The 26,104-nt window shown below is 38.9% G+C and overlaps 1 protein-coding gene across 1 annotated transcript in view; it reads left to right on the top strand.

The window, feature by feature from the left end:
* unc80 (unc80, NALCN channel complex subunit) overlaps positions 1–26,104 on the top strand; it is a 1,117,323-nt gene that overhangs the window by 276,461 nt on the left and 814,758 nt on the right. The window contains exon 6 of the mRNA XM_067137759.2: positions 18,871–19,016. Coding sequence (XP_066993860.2) covers positions 18,871–19,016 — 146 coding nt within the window. The remainder of the gene's footprint in view (positions 1–18,870; positions 19,017–26,104) is intronic.

Genomic DNA, 26,104 nt, shown 5'->3' with positions numbered 1-26,104 from the left:
TACGAGAAGGTGGATATTCTTTCTGCGATATTGCAGAAAAACTTGGCAGGGATGTATTCACAATGCATTAGTGTTGACAATTATTGTCCAAGACCGACGTATTTGCCGCACGGCTATGGTGGATCGTACTGCATCTGCAGCAGGCATTAGAGCTTCAGTTGGCACCAAAGTGATGCAGCAAACTGTAACAAATGGATTACTTGGGGTGTTGATGTGCTTGAGCTGATCAAACAAATGGCGTCAGAGTTCGAACAAGTTTGAGCTTTGGTGCACGCCACAACCTCGCAGCTGGCTCTAACACCTAGAGAACTTGAGAAGGATGTGTAACACTATTATGTTGGACAGTGCTGGTTCATCCTCTCTTTACTGTTTCTTGAGTGTCTTCTGTACATTATATCACTTTGAGCCATATCTGTGTTTTGGATACAGTCAGATTTTGTGTTTGTGCAATGATTCGTTACAAATGCCTCCTCAGAATAAACAAATTGTTTATTAAAATGTGTTGCTTGGGCCGCATAAATACAGAAAAAAGGAAAACAGAGTATTTTGTCTTAACATTACAAATGCACCGAGCGAGTTGGCCATGCGTTTAGAGGTGCGCAGCTCTGAGCTTACATTCGGGAGATAGTGGTTTCGAACCCCACTGTCGGCAGCCCTGAAGATGGTTTTCTGTGGTTTCCCATTTTAACACCAAGCAAATGCCGGGGCTGTATCTTAATTATGGCTATGGCCAATTCCTTCCCATTCCTAGCCCTTTCCTATCCCATCGTCATCATAAGACCTATATGTGTCATTGCATGTAAAACAACTTGGAAAACAAAAAAAAATTGTCAAATCGTTACATATTTGAATGGTTATAAGACTAAAAATTTATGATATTTTATCTTCAGTTCTTGGCATATTTGTCATCAATTCATGCGGTTCAACTATACTATAATTAAAATGAGATGATGTCTGTTTTGTCTCGAAAACTACTTAACTGATTGACCCGAAATTTGATAAGGATTTAGCTTGAAATCCCGAGTCACAGAAGAGGTACTTTTGATTTTGATATATTTCATGCAAACAGATAGTTAATACTGCTGCATAATAATATTTATTTATTTATTTATTTATTTATTTATTTATTTATTTATTTATTTATTTGTGTACACGATTGATAAGCTATTAATTCTTTCTTACTCAAGTTCTTCTATACGAATGATAGTTAACACTGCTGTATAATAGTATTTATCAGTGGCGGCTCGTTTGGGAGGCGCTAAGGCGCGCGCCCCCCACAGGGTTCCATTAAATTAGGGAATTTTAATCTTAAATGTTAACAAGGGAAATATTTTACTATTATTATCAAGGGTGCGAGTTGTACTGTACTGCGGCCCCATGCGCTGTTGGCCCTGCGCAGGAGGGCGCTCTCTCATAGTGGACCAAATACTCAGAGTCTCGCTCGACTGGCCTTGAGGGAGCCAGTCAGAGGCACAGTCGAGATGTGCTGTTCTAACGGAGATTCCGGCGCATTTCTGCCGCGGCCTATCGTTGCAGCCAACCTACCCGAAACATTGCTGATTTGATTTCTATTTAACAGGGGTCAGTTTGTGCCATTTCTCTCCTAAAACTAGGAACTATTTTACTGAGGCACTTACCTGAGTTAAATGTGCCGGTATATATTTAAAATAGTCTTGTAATTTTTAGGATTATTAACTAACAAAATGAGTAACGACTGTAACTACCGTCTCCTCGCACTTGACTCATGTTGGCGATACTCACTGGAGAGCGCGATGTTTAGCTGTGTGTTGATGAATGATCTCGTGAGGTGACTGTGACGAGGTGAAATTAGGGGAAAGGTTGTGATTTATATGTAGGCATAGTGTTATGTTTGCACTTCGTACAGTATGATTACCGTCGAACATATTAAAGAACTAACGTTTTCTTCTCTTTCTATCGAAAAGAAAGTCGAACTGAAGGAGTGTGGTAGGCCGACACCAGACTTCTCTTTGAAAAAACCGGAGACCAAGGAAAATGAAAATAGGGCTTTTCAAAGACAAATTAATTCTCCTGACGTATATAACAAGAACGTGCGGATATGTGGAAGTGATACCTCAGCAAACTTTTACTGCATTCCTTGCCTGCTATTCTCCCGTTCTAGGAAAGGAGATAAATGGATCACCACAGGGGTGATATCAATAGTACCATGGACTCTGAAATGCTTGGTAAAGTCAATGTCGTGTCTTATTTGAGTGATCACTACAGTGAAACTATTCGTAAACTTAATTCGATCGTGGACAAGAACAGGCAAATGTTAATAATAATAATAATAATAATAATAATAATAATAATAATAATAATAATAATAATAAACAACAAACAAAAGCGGACATGAAGAATACACAAATTCAACCCGAAGACATTTTGAATCAAAATATATATAGAAAGAAAATTGACAAGTGGGAAGTTACTCCAGAGAATGAAGTACCAAAAAGAGCAGGTACCAAGTGGACGGAAGAAAGGAAGAGGATCTTTAGTCAACGGACGAAAGCATCCTGGATCCTCCGCAAACGAAATCATAAATAAAGCTTCGTGTGTTCCGAAAGGGACCATTCACGCATAATAATAATAATAATAATAATAAAAATAATTGCATATGCATTACACCGTATAGTGTTCGAAGTGTGTATCTTGATAACATGGTTTGAAGAACTTGAGATATATTATGGAATTATGAAACTAAGGCCCCCCACTGCTGATATCCACGAGCCGCCACTGGTATTTATACATTTATTTGTGTACATGATGAGATATTAATCCTTTCTTACTCACGTTCTATATAAGCAAAAACTGTAATCCTTTTCCGAGGAGCAGATTCAAACCCCCAACATAGAGGACAGAAGGAGCACCTTGCCTGTCATGCTACACAGCGGTTTTAGCTGCCAAAAGCATGACAACATAAGAATAATAATACCATATTCATAATTTTGTTGTTACAAGATACACAAGACTGCTTTGGAAGGAAATACTTCCGTTAATATGCGGGGAATATTATGGATACATGCCTTGTCCTTTTCATGGCATATTATCATAATCTAACTCTTCTAATTTTATGAAGAGCATTTATTCCTCACAAGATATACATCATTGACTGAACATAGTAATATATAACAGCACGTACCTTCATTTTCAATATCTTACAAGCACCTGCATGAGCGATGGTTCACTTCATATGCTGTTTGCTTATTCGCACGTTTGTGCTGTAGGCCAAATCTGACTCCGCCTTTGGTCATGTGACTGCTCAAGCTGTTTCGAACAGGGTTGAAGCTTGGTATGCATTGAGTCGACTCGATCCCGCTCGAACACAGGTATCGTTTGCCCATCACTACTTGAGGGACAATTCTGAGCCAGGCGTCCTGTAGGGTTCATGCCACTAACTCTGAATCACTGCCATGTGCAAAGTGGTGTAAGATCGAGCTCATTGGAGGGTGGAATTGAGATCTGTTGTGTTCTCAATTGAGAGCTGTTTCTGTGTTGGTGCCAGTGATGGCTGTATATTGGTAAGGAGGAGGCCAGGCGAGTGCTTGGAACCAAACTGTCTGTAGTAACAATTACATCTGAAGCCACCTTTTCAATACCTTTATTATGTAATGATTACTTTATATTTGTTGTGATAGTGGGACTAGTTTCGGCCTTGACTTGCCATTATCAGCCATAAGACAAATTTGACAAAAACATCCAATAATACTAAAATAAATGTACATACTTACACAAAATGACACTAATGTGGTGGTGGTGTTGGTGGTGATTATTGTTTTAAGAGGAAGTACAACTAGGCAACCATCCTCTATACAACACTAATCAGAGAGAAAAAAATGGAAGGGGTCCAACACTTCGAAAAATGAAGGTATAGGCCAAAGGAAGACAAGGACCACAAAGGGCATGAAAATGAAAGACTCCCTAGGCCTCCATACGTAATACCGTCGGGGTCTGAAAAGAACAAGAGTTGACCAAGGGAGGTCGGATAGGATATATGAAAGTGAGGAGCCTGGCACAAGTAAGTGGAAGCAATACCAGGACTCGGCTGAGGGCCTCGTGGTCGCCAACCCACGCTTCAAAGTTCAGAGCCCCTGAGGCCCCTTTTAGTCACCTCTTACGACAAGCAGGGGATACCGTGAGTGTTATTCTACTGCCCCCACCCACAGGAGGGGTACCCAAGGCAGAGAGTGTGGCCAGACAGGAAGAGGAATGAAATTTAAGAAGGTGAGAATAGAAGGGTAAAAATAGTGATGAAGAATAAAGAGCACAGACACCTTTCAGGCAACTTGGGGGACACCCTGTTAGTCTGTTCCTACACCAAGGCCAATCCAGCATGGATAACCCTGAGCTGGCACAGGCCTCGGGATCAACAAGCACAACAAGCCCCCACGCCGACGTCAAGATCACGGTGTCCCTAAAGGGGGAAAATGACATTAAAAGGCATGGCCAACTGTGCCGCTGTGTGCCTCACACTAACAGAATGGAGGTAAACCTGGATTGTAAAGGCTGGGAGGGGCGTAGAGAAGGAGAGGGGAAAGAAGAAGGGGAGCTAAGGCAGGGCTGAGGGGTGGGGGAAGGCAGGCAGCTGCTGAGAAGTGATCCTAAAAGTGTTGAGAAAGAGTGAATTTTGATTTGTTATTGTATGTGTGGGAACTACTGTGGTATATTGCTTTTGCCAACTGCAGGTAATATTCTCACAAGAATTCTATTAAACCAGCTCCAAGTTATCTCGGAGAGGATTTTGCCTTAGTCTCAGTGTGGTTTCCAAACCTCCAGAGGCACAACAGATATGATCTTCTGTGCTAGACAACTCCAGTAAAAATGCAGAGAACAACAGTAGCCTCTGTATTTAGTTTCCTATGATCTGGAAAAAGCCTTTGATTCAGTACCAAGATCTGCTATGTGGAAAGTATTGAGATTTTGGATGTTCTGAATGTTATGTGGAATTGGTCCAAGCTCTTCTTGATGGCATGTCTGGACAGGTTCTTCATGGTAACTCAGTATCAGATTTGTTCCCAATCACTCATGGATTGAAACAAGGCTGTGTGTTTGCTCCTACACTCTTTGCACTGTACATGGCTGCCATGATGCATGAATCATCTGCAAACAACTTAGGCATGGAGATTAAATTTCGTTTTGATAGAGGTCTTTTCAATCTGGCAAGACTTCACTCACAAAGATGTACTCTGGTTACCCGGGTGACAAAACTGCAGTATGCCGCTGATGCCGCATCTCCTGCTCTAACACATGCAGAACTGCAACAGTCAGTCAACTGCTTTAAAACTGCATGTGATCTCTTTGGTCATGCCATTAATGCGAAAAAATGAAGGTACTTGCACAACCTGCCCCAGTTCAGTATCTCCATCTTAGACACAACACTGGAACAGGTTGATAACCTTCCATATCTTGGAAGTATCTTGTCTAAACGGTGTACCTGTGAACAAGATGTTGATAAAAGAATTGGGGTTGCTCATGCAGCATTCGGACGGTTAATGCACAGAGTCTTCATAAATAATGACCTAAAACTGCATACCAAACTCATGGTGTACAAAGCTGTTGTCACTTCCACGCTACTGTATGGCTGCGAAACTTTGAGATTCTATCGCCATGATATCAAAAACTTGAGCGCTTCCACCAACAAAAAATGAGATAAATCTTGAATATCAAGTGGGAGAACTGACCAACACTGCAGTTCTCGGCAAAGCACAGCTAAATAGCATTGAGGCAACAATCATCGCTCATCAGCTGAGATGGTTAGGCTATGTTCACCACATGAATGATATCTGGCTTCCATGCCGAATTCTTTATGGTGAACTTTGCTCCAGCAGTAGACCTCATGGAGTCCCTCTTAAGCATTTTAATGACCAACTGAAACACATTATGAAGACAAGTGGCATAAATATACAGACATGGGAAGAATGTACTGTGGACTATTCACTGTCGCAGAACACTGAAAGAGAATGCCGCAGACATCAAGAGGCCAAGCGACAAGCAAGAAAACTCCGTCAATTACATTCCCGCCTTCCTGCAGCCATTCAGTGTGATTTGTTGGGCGTATGTTTTATGCCCAGATTGGTCTGTTTAGTCATTGCAAATACATCCATAAATTGAGTTGAACTGCTCACTTTTTGATTGTGTTGGGGCGAAAAACACGATGAAAATTCAATGCCAGGAAATATATACTCGGATCGTGTTACAGCTGACGATCCTCCACAGCTCGAATCACACGCTTATTTACACTTATAAAAAGACACTTGTTCTTCTTTCTTGAACTCATTTTGATACTTTAAAAAAATTACACAGATCAAACATTGGCTGTACTGTAACACACTTTAATGTTTGAAAGAAGAATCAAGACTGTGAACTCACTCATACATATCATTATTGATGTCAACAAACGACAGGTCTGTGCATGATAACAATACTGTAATCACTGACTTCAAATTATAGAGAGTTGGGAAGCCTGACTTCAAATTAATGAATGTCGGCAAGCAAAATGCCATTCCTACAAACTCAAATTACCGAGGGGACCAAATCACATTGATTTTTTTCAATTTATTGAGTATTTTTCAAGGAACAGGGGGAAAACTTCAAATTATTGAGAGATTCAAATTAACGAGTGTCAAATTATCAAGAGCCGACTGTACTTGCATATTAGACCCCATTTTCCACAAATTTTTTCTTCATTGAAAGTTGTAAAATTAAGATTGGATGGGGGTGTTTTCCACTATGCCAGAACCTGCCAATTTAGTACGATAACATGTCACAACAATGGTCAACATAATACTACATTTAATCAGGCTTTTTTTTTTTTTTTTTTGAGCTTTCTTGTAGACCCTCACATGTAGTTTTCTTCCAACTCTGTGATAATAATTTTGTGTGGCTATTTCTAGCCGGGTACATCCCTTGTAAGGCAGACCCTTCGACGAGTGTGGGCGGCATCTGCCATGTGTAGGTAACTGCGCGTTGTTGTGGTGGAGGATAGTTTTATGTGTGGTGTGTGAGTTGCGGAGATGTTGGAGACAGCACAAACACCCAGCCCTCGAGCCATTTAAATTAACCGATGAAGGTTAAAATCCCCAACGTGGCCGGGAATCGAACCCAGGACCCTCTGAACCAAAGGCCAGTACGCTGACCATTCAGCCAGACTCTGTGATATTAGGACATCTAATGTAAAGGGAGTCCTTCCTTCTTTCATGACTCCTTCTTTTCTTATTCTTCAAGCGATCATCCTTTACAATGTTTTTCTCACTTTCTACAATCATCTTCACAATTTTCCTTGTCAATGGACCGATGACCACCTGGTTTTACACCTTAAGACAATCATGACAAAAAACCATTGCCAATTAAATACTATTGAACAATATTTCCACGCTAGGAATGCTTGGCATTGATATGGACTAACCAACAGAAGTCTAAATTCATGAATTCTGTTATCATAGTCGGTATGATAAAACTGTATATAAGACATAAATGGTAGCAAATTTTATTCTCTATAACTTTTGATATGTGTCAATAGGACCAATAAAATAGCTACGAGTATTTAAGAATTACATTTTAGGCAACTTCCCCTAAACTACCATTTCATTTAGCATGAATAAAATTATTTATAGACTAGACTATAGTGGCTTATTCCCTGATGTTATATACCGATTTCCATTAAATTTTCACTCATTTTCTCAGGTTCAGCGTTGATATGGACTTAGCAACAAAAATAAAAATTTATGAATATTTCTGTTATCGTTGCCAGTACGGTAAAAGTGTGTAAGACATAAATGATCGGAAATTCAATTCTATGTGACTTTAGTTATGTTATATTTATCAATAGGACCATGAATAACGTGGATATTTGAGAATTACATTTTAGGCCTTCTCCTAAACTACCATTTCACTGAGCGTGAATAAAATACTTTATAGCCTAGACTGTAGAGCCTCATTCCATGACTTTATATACCAATTTTCATTAAATTTTCTTCAGCCATTTTCTCGTGAAGTACATACATAGATGGCGGAAGATCAAAAAGTGTATTTCCTTGTTACTGTGGACATGACTGATACAGGAATAACATTCTTTTTCAATTCTGAGCAATGTACAGAAAAAACTCTTTATTATATATATATCTATATACACTGACTGACAGAGCAAATGCAACACCAAGAAGGAGTGGTCAGAACTTTATGCCAATTGCAGGGTAGACTGACGTCACTGAGGTATGCTCATGATGTGAAATGCGCCGCTGTGCTGCGCACGTAGCGAACGATAAATGGGACACGGCGTTGGCGAATGGCCCACTTCGTACCGTGATTTCTCAGCCGACAGTCATTGTAGAACGTGTTGTCGTGTGCCACAGGACACGTGTATAGCTAAGAATGCCAGGCCGCCGTCAACGGAGGCATTTCCAGCAGACAGACGACTTTACGAGGGGTATGGTGATCGGGCTGAGAAGGGCAGGTTGGTCGCTTCGTCAAATCGCAGCCGATACCCATAGGGATGTGTCCACGGTGCAGCGCCTGTGGCGAAGATGGTTGGCGCAGGGACATGTGGCACATGTGGCACGTGCGAGGGGTCCAGGCGCAGCCCGAGTGACGTCAGCACGCGAGGATCGGCGCATCCGCCGCCAAGCGGTGGCAGCCCCGCACGCCACGTCAACCACCATTCTTCAGCATGTGCAAGACACCCTGGCTGTTCCAATATCGACCAGAACAATTTCCCGTCGATTGGTTGAAGGAGGCCTGCACTCCCGGCGTCCGCTCAGAAGACTACCATTGACTCCACAGCATAGATGTGCACGCCAGGCATGGTGCCGGGCTAGAGCGACTTAGATGAGGGAATGGCGGAATGTCATGTTCTCCGATGAGTCACGCTTCTGTTCTGTCAGTGATAGTCACCGCAGACGAGTGTGGCGTCGGCATGGAGAAAGGTCAAATCCGGCAGTAATTGTGGAGCGCCCTACCGCTAGACAACGCGGCATCATGGTTTGGGGCGCTATTGCGTATGATTCCATGTCACCTCTAGTGCGTATTCAAGGCACGTTAAATGCCCACCGCTACGTGCAGCATGTGCTGCGGCCGGTGGCACTCCCGTACCTTCAGGGGCTGCCCAATGCTCTGTTTCAGCAGGATAATACCCGCCCACACACTGCTCGCATCTCCCAACAGGCTCTACGAGGTGTACAGATGCTTCCATGGCCAGCGTACTCTCCGGATCTCTCACCAATCGAACACGTGTGGGATCTCATTGGACGCCGTTTGCAAGCTCTGCCCCAGCCTCGTACGGACGACCAACTGTGGCAAATGGTTGACAGAGAATGGAGAACCATCCCTCAGGACACCATCCGCACTCTTATTGACTCTGTACCTCGACGTGTTTCTGCGTGCATCGCCGCTCGCGGTGGTCCTACATCCTACTGAGTCGATGCCGTGTGCATTGTGTAACCTGCATATCGGTTTGAAATAAACATCAATTATTCGTCCGTGCCGTCTCTGTTTTTTCCCCAACTTTCATCCCTTTTGAACCACTCCTTCTTGGTGTTGCATTTGCTCTGTCAGTCAGTGTATATAAAATAGCTTGTCCTGACTGACTGACTGACTGACTGATTCATCATTGCCGAGCCAAAACTACTGGACATAATGAAATGAAATTTTGGGGATACATTCATATGAAGATTTAGGTGCTCGCTAAGAGAGGATTTTTGGGTATTCCTTCGCTAAGGGGGTGAAAAGGGGGGTGAAATTTTAAAATGAGTGTATCTATATCTCAAAACTTTAAAAGTTTACAAATGTAAAAGTTGGTATTTAGAATCTTCTTTAAAAATAAGGAAACACGTATTTTTTTGTTTTCAGAAAATCCCAATAGGACGGGTGAAAAAGGGGTTGAATGCCTTTAATCAGGATACCGGTACTTATATCTCAGAAACTGAAGGTATTACAGACCTGAAAATTGGTACTTTTGATCTCTTTTAAAAATAAAGAAACACGTATTTTTTTGTTTTTGGAAAATCCAATTAATGGGAGGGTGAAAAGGGGGGTGAATTTTTAAAATGAGTGTATCTATATCTCAAAACTATGAAAGTTTCCAGATGTGAAAATTGGTATTTAGAAACTTCATTAAAAATAAGGAAAGATGTATTTTTTTGTTTTCGGAAAATCCCAATAGCAAAGGTGGAAAGGGGTGAAAAAGTGGTTGAATGCATTTAATGAGGATACTTATATCTCAGAAACTGAAGATATTATAGACCTGAAAATTGGTGTTTTGGATCTCCTTTAAAAATAAAGAAACACATATTTTTTGTTTTTGGAAAATCCAATTAATGGGGGGTGAGAAGGGGGTGAATTTTTAAAATGAGTCTATCTATATCACAAAACTTTTAAAGTTTATAGGTGTAAAAATTAGTATTTAGAATCTCCTTTAAAAATAAAGAAACACGTATATTTTTGTTTTCGGAAAATCCCAATAGGAAGGGAGGAAAGGGTGAAAATTTGTTGAATGCCTTTAATGAGGCTAATTATATTTCAGAACCGGAAGATATTACAGACCTGAAAATTGGTATTTGGGATCTACTTTAAAATAATAAAGAAACAGGTATTTTTTGTTTTTGGAAATCCAAATAAAGGGGGGGGTGAATTTTAAAATTAGTGTATCTAAATCTTAAAATTTTAAACGTTTACAGATGTGAAAATTGGTATTTTGATTCTCCTTTAAAAATAAAGAAGCATGTATTTTTTATTTTCGGAAAATCCCAATAGGAGGGGTGTAAAAGGGTGAATAATGGGTTGAATGTCTTTAATGAGGATACATCTATCTCAGAAACTGAAGATATTACAGAACTGAAAATTTGTATATGGGATCTCCTTTAAAAATAAAGAAACATGTAATCTATTTTTTGTTTTTTGAAAATCCAATTAATGGCGGTTAAACAGGAGTGACATATTTAGGTGAATTTTTTGAAAGACAATATCTACAGAATATCTGAGAAACCTAGAATGTTACAGACGTAAAAAGTGATATTTGGAATCTCCTGTAAATGTAAAGAAACATAGGTGATTTGTTTTTGGAAACTCCTCTTAAGGGGAACTAAAAAGGGGGTTGAAATTTTGAAATGAGAATTTATACAGTATATCTCAAGAAACTTAACATATTACAGAAGTGAAAAATGGTATTTTTATCTCTGTAAAAATAAGGAAACGTGTATTTTTAGTTTTCGGAAATAACACTTGGGTCGACGGGGGGGGGGGGGTAAAGGTGACTGAAAATGGTGTTGAATTCTTTGAATGAGGCTACTGTTATCTCAAAAATGAAGATGTTACAGACGTGAAATTTGATATTTGGAATCTGCTTTAAAAGTAAAGAAGCACTAATTCTCGGAAAATCCAATGAATGTGGGGGGGGGGGGAGGTGGAAGAATAGAAAAAGTAATTGACTTAATTGTATGAGAATACTTACATCTAATAAAATCTAAAGTTGTTAGGGCCTACAGACGTGAAAATTGGTATTTGGATCTCCTTTAAAAACAAAGAAAAGCCTGTTGGGGGGGGGGTGGAAATCATCTTGGGGGGGGCGGGAGTGAAAAGGAGTTGAATTCCTTTCATGAGGACACATAAATCAAAAACTGAAAAAGTTGCAGCCGTGATATTTGGTATTTAGAAGTTCCTTTACTATTAAAGAAACAAGTATTTTTTTGCCGGAAAATTCACTTGAGGGGGGGGGGGGGAGGAGTGTGAAAGTGAAAAAAAGTGAATTATTTTTATCTCAAAACTGAAGGTAATAGACGTGAACATTGGTGTTTGGAATTTCCTTTAAACATAAAGAAACACGCCTTCTTTTAGATTTTTTTTTGGGGGGGGGGGGTTAAAAATTTAACGGCGGTGGGGGTGTAAAAGGAGTTGAGACCAATTGATATTACTGTTCATAATGTATTTATAAGGAGCCTCCGTTGCTCAGGCAGCAGCGCGCCAGCCTCTCACAGCTGGGTTCCGTGGTTCAAATCCCGGTCTCTCCATGTGACATTCGTGCTGGACAAAACGGAGGTGGGAGAGGTTTTCCTCCGGATACTCCCGTTTTCCCTGCCATCATTCATTCCAGCAACACTGTCCAATATAATTTCATTTCATTTGTCATCCATTAATCATTGCCCCAGTGGAGTGCGACAGGTTTCGGCTGCCGGCACAATTCCTATTGTTGCCGCTAGATGGGGGCTTTATTCATTCCATTCCTGACCCTGTCGAATGACTTGAAACAGGCAGTAGATTTTCGATGTACTTATTCTGATCATAAACCGATCAATTTTAATCTTTCCTGGGTTCGTTTTCAAGAGCCATGTTTACCTTCGGAGAACGTTCTTAGATTACAGTAGATTCTCCTGGCATATAAATAAAAATGTAAACACATTTGAAATAAACGATAGGAATGAGATTGACCATCCAATTTTTCGCCTCTATAATGTCAATAATGCACAGAAATATGTCATTCGTATGGCCAGAAATTCCCCACACTTGCCTACGCGCAACAATTGTGCTGGTCACATTCTCAACAATGACAATGGCAGCAGATGTAATTTACCGCCAAGTAGCGGTCTTGCATCTTGCTGCTGGGTCCAGAACATCTATAATAATAATAATAATAATAATAATAATAATAATAATAATAATAATAATAATAATGTGCGGACCGCGCTGGAAACGGGTCCTGGACGGGTAATGACTAAAAATGCAGTCCGGTCGCGGTTTCAGTACCGCCAAGGCACCCAAGACGACACCACGCCTGATCTGAAGGATTTGTTCCATATTAAAAATGCTTATAGGAAAAGATGGCAAAGATTTAGGGACCCAAGTGACCGGGTAGAATACTTGGACATAGCCTGGGAAAGAAAGATTGAAAAATGGGTGGGAACTTGCCACAATCTATTAGAAAACGAGTCAGATTGCTAATTTTGGCGGATTCTCTCAGAAAAAGTCAGATTGCGAATTTCGGCAGATTATATATAAAACAATAAGCATTCAAATATAAATTTCAGTATAATACCGTAGCAAAGCATGGGTATCTTGCTAGTACTGTATATATAGATTATGCTGAAAGCCTGCAGTCTAATATCTTGGAACTTGAAAATAGATGCAATGATTATGATATGAAACAGCCTTTCCGAGACTAAAGTGATGTTAGTACATAAGAAACCTAAGAGAACTGAATATGACGATGGACATACAAAGCTGCAACAGGTAGATAAAATTCAAGTGTTTAGGATGTGTGTTCTCCCAGGATGGTAGGATAATAAATGAGATTGAATCAAGGGGCAATAAAATTAATGCAGGATAGTTCACAGTTGCAATCAAAACAGTATTCTGTAAGAAGGAAATCACTCCTGGACGAAACTATCTTAACACCAGTCTGTTTTAGGCCAACTTTGCTCTTTGGATGTGAAAGCTGGGTGGACTCAGGAAGTCTTATTCATAAGTTAGAAGTAACACACATAAAATTAGTGAGAATGATCGCTGGTACAAACAGGTGGGAACAGTGGCAAGAGGGTACTCAGAACCAGGAGATCGAGACCAAGTTGATAAATTGGCTTAAGTAGTGAGGTCATGTGGGGCAAATGGAGGACTATAGGCTACCTAAGAGAATAATGAACTCATTCATGGATGGTAAGAGAAGTACAGGGAGACCAAGATAATGATGGTAAGACTCGGTTTCTACTGATTTAAAGATAAGAGATATAGAACTAAACAAGGCCACAGATGTAGTTACAAATAGAGGTTTGTTGCAGTGTTTAGTAAAGTCACAGAGGCTTGCAGACTGAACACCATTTCATCCCTGCCTTCTCACTATATCTCACCATTTGAGATCTAATTTCTTCTATTCCTGCAGTTTTATAACAATAGAATTTATTTACCATCCTTTTCACTTCAAGTATAATTTCACTGACATTCTTGTCCTCCTCGCTGTAAGTTTGTTCACAATGTCAAGAGAAAGATTTCCTTTTACATTGAGAGGATTTTCAAACGATGCCCTCCTTCTGTCCAGTGATTCCCTGGGATTTACTGTTCACCCAATTTGCCCAAAACAATATTCAGTCCATTTTCCCTCTTTTTCTAAGATTCTCTTTTTACTTCCCAGAAAGGTTTCCCCTGCAGCTTGACCTAACCTTTCCAAGGTTATTACCAAAATCTTCCCATGAGCTTTTCTTGGATTCAGCAATTATTTGTTTTGCTGTATTTCTTTCATCTACATTCAATTTCCTGTGTGCATCAGTCCTTGTTTGGAGTCATTCTTGTTATGCCTTCCCCTTACACTTACAAGCTGCCTTCACTTCATCATTCCACCAAGATGTTTGCTTTTACCCATCTTTACCACACAATTGTTCCTAGGTATTCCCTTGCTGTTCCTACTACAGCATTCCTTTTTCTATTACAGCATTTCTGTATGCCACCTATTCTCTTTCTATATCCTGAACCTACTTATTATTTGGGACTTTTCACTAATCATATCCATGTATTTCTGACTAATTTCCTTGTCTTGGAAATTTCTACCTTTATTCATCTGCAGACAGATTTCACTTTCTTTATCCTAGGCCTAGATTTCTTTCTTATGTGCTGGTAAACCTATTGACATGAGGCTGGGGTATGTGAGCACCTTCATGTACCACTGGACTGAGTCAGGATTGAACCCACCAATATGAACACTGGACAACAGCGTTCTATCACTTGAACTACTCAGCCCGGCAATTTAGAAGCATTCAGCAAACATAAATTATACAGTATTAAGAACCACCTATTTAATATGAATTGTTCTGTAAACAAAACCATAGTGATCCTTGTTTTGAAAGAAAAAATCTTTTATGTTGAATAGCTCAGTGAGAAACTATTTTCTGCTATTAAATCATTCCCTCTGTCCATAGATATTAGTGTACTGACCAGAGATTCTTTCTTAACCATGAACAAAAGTTATTCTGAAGACAAAAGGCTGTTGAAGAAATATTTTGAATGATAACCGGATATAAAACCAACCAAGCTAGGATTTGATTTGTAAGAGAGATTATCTTGAGGGATGAATGAAAGAATGGGAATTAATATTTTTCCTGAATAACATTGAATAAACCTACAAAGAGTAGAAGTCCTGCAGGATACTGACATCTGCTCTGAGTTTCACCACCGACAATGATAGAAGAGATATTAGAGCCTTATGTAGATACAAATTCATGTTGCAGCACATTATGAGTATAAGAGAAAATAATGTGTGTATGTCTCAACATTTATCCTAGGTAATCCTGGTTATCATATTTCTCATAACTTTATCTATTTAATAGTGTGTGTTTCTTGTTTTTAGTTTTATGTTACTTTAATTTGTCTAAAGTTGATTTATTAACCAAGGTTGTGTGACTTCTTTGTTTGCTTGAAGATTCTATAAGTTGTACTAAATAAACCATAAACCATATTATTGTCGGCTTGGAAATAGAGGGCTGCATTGGTCATGAAACAGGTTCATGCTTGGGTTCATGTAATGCAATATTTTTCCATTTGTTGCATGCTTCTAAGATATAAAATTATGCGGGCAGAATCAGCAGCGATTGGGATTTAAAAGTTGGGGTGGGAGTGGGGGGGTCACAAAAATTGCAGTAAGTGTGTACACTAAGGCTAAACATTACCTTAGTATTAAACAGAAATTTACCATCTCAGCTATGTACATTAATTCAAGGAAAACAAAATAATATATAACTTTTTTTGCATCCAGCTGTCACATAAGAAAGTGTAGATAAAAAATTGTTTTAGTTCTAAATTGAAGAGGTATAGGACTAGAACTGTTTTGTACCATACATTCTGTGACAATAGTCTGCAAAAGTGCCTTTCTAACTGTAGTGTTTACAATGAAAACAAAATGTCTAGTTTATTTTTTTAGTTGCTGATGATAGTGGAAACTATTTTGTTACAACCAGTACAACAGAGATTCCTCCATGAAACTTTTACTGTCTTCCAGTGTAATCTCCAACATTGTGTGGAGCCCATTGCCAACAATGTGGAAGCTGTAACATATTTATTGCAGCAAATGTTCTCTGGATTGTGCAAATGGAGTGCTTTACCACCTGAAGAATGTCTGGAACATTTCAGAAGCAGATGCCACAAAGCAGTTCCTTCATCTTCAGAATAAAGAACAAAATCACATGCACTTAAGACCAAGGAGTATGGGGTATGGTAGAGCACTTCCCAGCCCCATCAGGGGTATAACTCAGCTTCCTGTGGAGCCATATGCACCCAAGTATTGTTTGTTTTTGTATGAATGCCCACATGACCATTAACATAAACATAACTATCTATTCTTCTCGTAGCATTTTTCAGTTACCTGGCACATACTGAAAATATGATCCTGACAGCCCCTCTGTGGTCTGAAACCACACTGGTTTTCATCCAACTTCCTCTCAACCACTGATCGCATCCTCCTTTCCAAGATGCCAATGAACACTTTGCCTGGTATAGTTCAACTTCATACTCATCTGCATCCTCACATGGTGAATACACTGAGATAATTCTCATCCTAATTCCTCCAACTGCCAAATCTACCCACATCATTCACTCATTTATGTGCCTAACAGGAACTATGTTACATGCACAAGTACAGTATTCCTGATGAACAGCCCTACCCCACACTCTACCCTTCCCTTTTTGACACCTGTCAAATACACTTTATAATCTCCTATCATTCCTCTATATTTTTCCAGACTTACTATCTGGAAAAAAGTACATGGGATTAAGACACCCTTAAGGGTGGGGTGAGGAGGGGGTGGCATGTAAAAGTAACCAAATCTGTGGGGGTAAGAGTTCGTAAACTATCCATCAATGTCACAATAAAGAAATCTACAAAAGTTCATTTCAAACAGGTAATACAAATCCTAAAATTAAATATTCAAAAAGTACCTGAGCAGAGTTTGGTACAACAGTTAATTTTACTATAAAAGATAGATTACTATTTATGGTGGGATGGGAAATCTCCACCGTTGGCTTCGAACATTTCTCTTTCTTTCCTACATGTGATTCAACATACTGTAAGATTTATGAGATTCAGCTTAAATTATATAATTTACCTTTGCTACTGTATTGAATTTACACCATTGAAGCTCTAAATCTACTACAGTACAGTAAAATGTTGCCGTAATGAATGCCAATAATACACAATGTTCAGAATTGCAAAATTATTTTTAGGCCCATTTTCTTCTCCGTATTTAATTTGTGTTAAAATATTTCATTTTAACACATTTTGAACTTTCAATATAACTTATTTTGCCTATATGTTTAACTTTTTTTTTTTCAAAAAATAATTGAAATTCATCCTGTTTTATTTACCAGGCATTTTGCACATGTTCTTATGCACCTAATACCAGACAACACACTAATTACAACACTTAAGCAAAACTAGCCAATTACAAATATCAGGGAAAGGCAAGCAAACCACATTAACAACTCTGATCAGTGGATTGCCTATCCAACAGCATGTGAAGATAAAAAGTAAACTCATGTCCTCATCCCGAGGTGATGCAGCTCTTTTTTAGGTACACCCCCAATGGAGGTTAGTTGTATGTACCATTTTACCCACTTACCAGCCCTCCTGCTGTTCTTAAATTTCTGGCAGTACCTCCCTGGCAATTGAACCTGGGTTTCTGAGGATGGCAGCTAATAGTGCTAACCGTTATGCTATGAATAAATGTTTCTTAAAACAAATTTATATTTTATTCAGTCATGAAGTACGTCATTACGTAGGATTAATTTCAAGTAAATAAAACACAAATTAAAGCCATTTTTCTGTGCAATATTGCCTCTGAGAGAGACATTAATATCAACATATTGGAAGCAATGCAGATGTTCCATGCTGAATGGACATCACTGAAAGAGGAAATCATTGTAAACTGCTTTAGAAAACTGGAGTGTTTTATGCAGAAGACATCACAGAAATTTAAGTGTTAGATGATGCAGAAACAGAGGAAAACTGAAAGCATTTGTGTAAAAAGTTGGATGTGTCAATAAGTGTGAATCATGTTGACTACATCAGTGTGGACTGTGATGTGTTAGTGTGAAAAGAAATCACTGATGATGAAATTAAGGCAGACATTATGAGTTACAGAAATCCATTTGATGAAGTGGATGAGGAAGATGTGGCTCAAAGTATTCGACTCTTGTGCAGGCAATGAACATTGTACTTTGTCTTCAAGATTCATGAAGTGATGTGCCAGAATCTGTCTTAAATTTATGTACAGTGATTGGTGACTACCTTGAATGTCCTTTTGTGTCTGGGAGTGTTCAGAAGAAAATTGCAGACTTTTTCAAAAACTAAAGACCTGAACATAGTGTACTGGAACAATGTAAAATTTAATATGTTGACAATTTACAAAAAACTTTTTGCAGTTACTGTGTATCATTATTTCATGTACATGTATCGTAATTTTCCTAACATAAAATTTTTATCTGTAAATTCATGCTGAAGTAATGTAGATCCTGCTATGGAAATAGCAACAGGTTAATTCTTAAGAATTGACTTATTTCAGTATAACAAAATTTCACTATAACAAATTAATTTCTGAGGTCCCCTAATTTTGTTATACTGGTTTTACTGTATTATGGTATGTTTATTTACTGTATTAATAAGAAATTAATTTCTGAGTTCCCCAAATTTTGTTATACTGGTTTTACTGTATTATGGTATGTTTATTTACTGTATTAATTAGAAATTAACAGTCCAGTTAAGGAACCTTGCTGAAACCTATATTTTTAAAAAAGGCACTAAAAATTTCTAGTTTAAAGGGGAGTCTTTAAAACAAACAGTATGTGAATGTATCAAGAAAAATTCTAATGCATGAGTATCATATGTTACAGTCATTTGAGAAAGTGTTGGTGCAGAACATTCAGTTTGGGCTATCTCCAAGTCTCACTGAAGCTATCAGATCCATTCCAAGATGGCGTTTGATTCAAGCCTCCTTCCCACATGTGGTTCATTGTGCGGCCTCTCTTTTGCACAACCGGTAAGTTAACATTTTTATGTACACTTCCTCACACAAAAGCATGATTGACTGAAAATTTCTGTAAGTCTGTGAATATAAATATGACCAAAAGGATGTCTTAGATAATGCAAGAAAAAACATAATAGAACTACTCCAGTTTATTGGTACAGTGTGAACTGGATAAATCTATATTAAAGAGTAAGACAGTATTTTATTATTAAAGATCATAGCATGGGACAAAGTATACTTAGTTTAATGCTATTTCTTCCATACAAGAGTTTGCTCAATTTTTTATGTCAGGAATTGAACATTATCAATCATCACTGATCTGAATTTAGGGCAGTTGCCAAGGTGGCAGATTCCCTATTAGTTGTTTACATAGTGATTTCTTAGATAATTTTAAAGAAACTGGAAAATTTATCAAGCTTCTCCCTTGGTAAATTATTCCAATCCTTAACTCCTCTTCCCATAAATGAATATTTGCCCCAATTTGTCCTCTTGGATTCCAACTTTATTTTCATATTGTGATCTTTCTTTCTTTTAAAAACACCACTCAGACTTACTTGTCTACTGTCATTCCATGCCATCTCTCTACTGACAGCTCAGAACATATCATTTAGTTCAGCAGTTCATCTCTCTTCTCCCAAGTCTTCCCAACCTGAAGTTTGCAACATTTTCATAACACCACTCTTTTGTCAAAAGTTGCCCAGAACAAATTGTGCTGCTTTTCTTTGGATTTCTTGCATTTCTCGAATCAAGTATTTGTGGTGTTTTTCCCATATACTAGAAATACATTCGAATTTAGGTCTTATCAGAAAAGTATATGCCCTCTGCTTTTCTTCTTTACTACAACCCCTGAATACCGTCATAACCAGATGAATAGATCTCTAACCTTTATTTACAATCCGAATTATGTGATTAACCCCAAGAAGATCTCTCCTTATATTAACACCTAGGTATTATCAGCACACACTGTCTTGGTGCATTTACACCCTAGTGCTGAATCGGTCGACCTTGGCAATCTTCGAGATTTGTACTGGCAACGTTTGAAACACAAACTATGAATCGCTTAAGCATCATTGTGCAACATCTGACGTACACTTTACATACTAGTACTGTTGTTGTTTACACAGCAAAGCCAAACTATAGAATTCATGCTAGGTACAAGATTCGCATCGAGAAATGTTATATAATGTGTATGTGACACAGTTGATTGGCTTAAGATAATAACGGTTTAGAAACTGTGTATCAGTCGATCATATTCTCGATTCAATTCAGATTTCATTTTCATTCAGTTGGCAGCACTACCGGGACCGGGACAGCTCCCTCCTTACTCCTCACCCCCGTACACAAATGCACCAAGATAAAGTGTGCCGATAATACTTACAGTGATCCACATGGGGTACTTCCACCCCAGCAATGCAGTAGTTAAAGCTGAGGGGATTTTCCCTCTTGGCGAAACTCACAACTTTAGTTGCCACCTCGTTTGTGATCATACCATTGCCTGTAGGCAATCTCACAATATTGGCGAGGATGTTTTGCAGTTACTCAGAATACTGTAACTTATTTTGTTACTCTACAGAGTATAACATCATCTGGAAAAAAAGCCTTGTCTCTACTTCCAGTCTATATAATATATATTGGGACCTTTCCCACCATACCCCATGACTCATGGGACCATGTGACAACAATCCAACCCTTTCGGGTCACGAACACATGGGACCATGCTCCACGGAAGTCGATAGTCAAGGGACCTTTTCGGCCTGTGCCGATTTCCCCTCATTGGGATTGTATCATAAATCCACTCACATAAGAAGTCATCGGTCATGCAGCACAGCAAGGTCAATGCTACTCTCCCGTTCCTGAGGTCTGAACACCGGCTACTCAGGGCCGAAGACCGTCCGCGGCGAGTAAAGGCTATAAAACTTAAACTACCTTACAGGCTTACAATGAACAGAAGAGGTTTTTGGATGCTTGTTTTTCAGTATAGATAGGCACGAAATAATTTCAAACAATTTACTAATCATTCAGGGAAATATTTACAACAGTTACTGACATCCTGGATAACTATAATACAAGTGACATTACAAAAAATATATTTTAGCAGCGGAAAAGTCCGTGCTACCATTGACATTAGCAGTTGCCTCCACATTACACAGAAAATCTATGTGGATGACAACGATCACTGGTAATGTCTCTTATACAACAAATTTTCCTTTCTGACACATACATTAATGGTTACCTTCCTCTCTATGAAACGAAGAATGTCCGAGAATATGACACTACTTCTCTATACATTCACATTTTATCCCATTGGATTACCTGTGTCCTACATTGTTTACAGAAATGCCACATTGGTTTAGATGTGTGCTATATTGGTTTATTTGTGTGCTATCCACCGGTCAAACATAAACTGTCGAGTATGACAACATAATAAAATAACCCTTCAATATTTACAAAAACAAGCCATGTCCCTCCCAATGCGAGTATTCCTTGGGACTAAATCCCGTATTACACAATAAAAATTTATTTACACTGAAAAAATTTTCCGCATTAGAATGGTCGGCTAACTTAACTCTACCGCAGAAAATATCTTGAAATCAATAAAATAACAAAATTGGAAATAATTAATCCAAATGCTCCGACCATATCAAAAATCCATCACTTAAACGCGGAACAGAAATAGATGGTCTCAAGTCTCCCATATGAAATCAAGCACCGACTTGAAACAAACTTATCACTTGCGATTACTATCAATGGACTCTCACGAAGTCTAAATTCAAATTGACATTGATTAACAATAAACAAGAACACACCCTGAAAAAGAAACATATCATATACATGTACAAATAAATACACGGGCTGTAGTCATTCCGTTGTAACCCGCTGTATGAGCGAGCGGTCGATCCCTTCTGTGCTCACGTGAGGTTTGAACCTGAGACTCTGGCCGTCTCCATCCAGGGTGCTGAAATAAAAACCCTAACTTAGCTGATCCTGTCACGGACAGTCGTCAATTTCTACATTGTTCTTCGGATCAAGGCTAACAGACTGTGTGTGGTGGTTACATATAATTTCTGCCTTATTTCTCACAGTAGAATGCAACGTTTTAACAGAAAACACTTCCTTGGCAAGGCGAGTTCTTTTGGCTGTGTCCCTCACGGACCTCCCTCCTGGGAGCAATAAATCACGACTCAGGTATACTCCCCTCACACCACGGCGAGAGACTATTTAACACGCTCAATAGCGGCAGTCACTGGATCAATAAAATCATTCAATTGAGCTAATGCAGGGTCTACCTGCCAGAACCAACTCATACAATCATTATGACCAATAATTATTTCTCACATTAAACAGCCATATTATATAAAAAAAACTCCCTCATTTTGCCAGAAGTTGGAATTCAACCACTCATTTCTTCTCGTAACCTAGTTCACACTTTTGTTCGCCCTTCACCGATGGACAATGCCTCCTAATCTCTCCCGTTTGGGCTGAGATTGTGTACCTGGCATCAAACTAACCTGCCATTTAAATAGATCGGCATGAAACCATCGATCAAACATATACGAAAAGAAATAATAATAAAATAATCATTAAAAAAAAATTAAGTTATTAAAATCCTGCTAAACACTAAACAGAGCTTCTACACGTAACCACACTAGTGTAGTGGGGGGGCAAGCATTCAAACCTCAGCACAGCAATACTCAAACATCTTCAGTTGCAGCCAAAGCTTACACTAACATGCAATAAACTACTGATTCTACTTTTACGACTATAGTGCTGACTCTATTCCCTATCTTTCTTTTATACAGGCACTTGTTAAAGACTCTGTCACCTGCTAATCTCTGCTTGACTTAAGCAATCGCTCAGGTGAGATCTACAACATTAATCTACACGATTTTCTATTCCTTTTTCCCCCTCAATTCCTTCTCAGCACTAAATAAACAAAACTATGATAACATGCAAATATAGCCACTAAAATGGGTCCCAAATTCTATACACTGACATTGGATCACTCCCTTCCCATCTCTAATTAATTGAAACAAAATGAATAAAAGGTCTCCCGACCATTCTAAGCGGGACTAGCCTATCACATCATATTACTAATAACCCTATCCTTACATTACTGTTATTTACAAAGGGAAATACTAGCATTGGAGTAGAAACATAACTTGGTACTCAACAGTTTGATGTCTTCGGGCCCATCCGGCGTTCCGGGGGCCTACCCATGTTGACTTATTCCATGGCGCTGGCTCTTGGAGTCCTGGGATCTAGAAGTTCCACATGGTTTCTAGAGTAATCCATTTGAATAGCACAAGGATCACTGAAAATGTATTGCAGTTAACACAAATTTACAGACTTCTTATTCACACGTCACCATTCACTTCCACTACCTCGTTCCTTAACCACCGACAGTTCCATGTTGATAATGGCTAATTTCAGCTAGTCTACTTCAATTATGACACAGCTAAAACGGACATTCTCAGCAATCGCATGGTTCAGACTTTCACAATTAAGTATAAAAAATAATAAATACTTAATTGTGAATCTATTGAAGTGCAATATGGACCATGAAACTGATTTTATGTAATGGTTCAGACTTTACGCCACATAAAGTCGTGACGCTAGTCAACTGTATTTATCCCTATCTTCTATCTACAGTAGAACCTCGATAATTCGAAATCGATTAATTCAAAATCCCACGTAATTCGAAGAAGCTATCGTTCCTGGAAACATGAGATACAGTTTTGCATGTTATTTAAATTGTTTAATTCAAAATATGGATAATACGTAATTCGAAGTACAATGTCGGCTCCATTACCGAAATTTAGACTTTTAATTCGAAACTGCCTTTACATTTTAAAACAATAGTATGTTACAGAGTAATTTCAACTCGAAATTTATGCGCGTCATAATAGAACGCGTATTCCGGAACGTGGTTTTGGTAGCTTTCCGCACTTACAATCACTTCGGTGTGTCTACAGTGCGCTTCATGATTGCCAAGTTGAATGAAATCGGAATTCTTTTGTATTCAGCCTTTTAAGGAACGCCGTAATATCACGCAACAGGCAGTGTGCGGGCAAACAGAATGCACGAACACTGGCGATGCCGACAGTTGACGAAAAAGCGTCGCTCATATACTAACTGCGTAGGCACCAAACAATACAGTCATTGCCGATGAAACTGCGTTGCTTTATTTTAATGCGAGCCCATACGGTCTTATGGTTTTAAAGAAGAAAGTGCCAGCCGGGGAATCGTACAAGGGTCGGGGATCTTTGTTGCAATTGCAATGCACATGGAAGCGAGAAACTTTATCCCTTCGTCATAGAAAAATTCGATAAGTTACAATGTTTTAAAGGCGTCGGGCACTTTCCATCCTAGTACAAAGCATCTAAAAATGCAAACAGTACAGATATCAAAAAAATAATGCATTTGCACAGGGGAACCAGCATAATTTATCTTCGTCTTTGAATTGTGTGATTTTTTTTCTTTTGTTGCGTGAGGTTATGTTCGTCAGTGATTTATCCAAGTGCATTATTTGAACATTGTAAATGCACCTTGTTGGATACATTTCGGAAATAGTTTTTCCATGGCATTGGAAAGGTTTAAACTGTGAATCGAGGTGATTGCATGTATTAATGGGTCTTAGAATACTTTGTGACACGGCAAGTGTTCACATTTCTGAAGTACGAGAGAAGTGCCATGGCGGGAAATCGTACAAGGATAGAGTCATAGGAAAGTTTGATTTTAAAGGCATCGGGTACTTTCTGTGTAAATGCAAGGCATCTAAAATGCATACAGTATAGTACTCCAATGAATAAAGCACTTGCACATGGGAGCCAGCATAGATTTCTCCTCGTCTTTGAATCGTTCTTTTTTTTCTTTCTTTCGTTGTGTGAGGTTATATTTGCCAGTGAGATATGCAAGTGCATTATTTGAATACTGTAAATGCACCTTTTTGGATACATTTTGGAAATAGTTCCTTTTTTCATGGCATTTGAAAGGTATAAACTGTGAATCAAGGTTAACTGCATGCAGTAATGGGCCTTAGAATATTTCGTAACGCGGCAAGGGTTGGTACTTCTGAATTGCGGTTTGGCGGTTAATTCGAAATCACGTAATTTGAAGTCCGATTTTTTAGTCCGAACGACTTCGAATTAACGAGGTTTTACTGTAGTTTATTAGTTCGGGAACACTTCTCTCCGTCTGATAATCAACGCAATAATCTCACCCTAAGCTTTGTTCATAAATTAGCGTAGATTTACACAGTTCTTCGTCAGACGTCTACCTTTCCTGTTTCGAATAGGTCTTCGAATACCATGATTCTGTCCCTATCAATTGTTCTCTTTTACAGCTACTGATTATTAGTTTACAAGAGCGTTCTTCGACAGAAGTTCTGCATACTATCGTGTAATCACTTTCTATACAAAACCTACTTCATATTTCATGAACTTACAGTCTACCTCGCGGCCAATATATCAGGTAAGTCTCATTATCATAATCTTCCGTTGTCTATCACCAAAATAGAAGAGAAAAACACTGAAAATTCACTCCCGCTTTGTTCACTTCATATACAAAGGAGCGGCAAATTCGATAGCGAACCGGCCGTCTTTTCCCGTCGCAAGCTCCTTCACGACTGCTGCTGTCCCCTGGGAAGTACAAAAACTTATAGGCAAGCCAGGGATAGGGGTGGCCGGCGGACCTCGCCCCCTCCCTTATTTTCACATCTCCTAGATCAACCAGTCTGTGGAATTCAGCAATACGCTAGATTGTGTGATTCGGTTATTCACAAGTGCGCTATGCCGTGTGGAATTGAAAATGATCAGCAAGTTTGCAGTAATTAATAAGATCAGAGGGGAAATGGGGAATTCCCGAAGGCATCTGGCTTCACCAGTAGCGTCAGTACGCCAAGCCTGTTATGTAAGCTGTTTTTAAGCGCATTTACCTTGGAGAATCTCTTCTACCATAACTCCTGATTTCAAAATTTAGCCAATATTCTTTCTACTGCTCTGACAGATGCATTTTGGTTAATCAAGCCTTATTTAAGCCGAAAATACATTAAAATTGGCCCGATCGCTTTGGCATCGCTGTACGCTGGCATTTGTTTTCAA

The sequence above is a fragment of the Anabrus simplex genome, chromosome 1, assembly GCF_040414725.1.
Source record: "Anabrus simplex isolate iqAnaSimp1 chromosome 1, ASM4041472v1, whole genome shotgun sequence".
NCBI lineage: Eukaryota > Metazoa > Arthropoda > Insecta > Orthoptera > Tettigoniidae > Anabrus > Anabrus simplex.
This window is presented reverse-complemented; position numbering and strand designations above follow the sequence as displayed.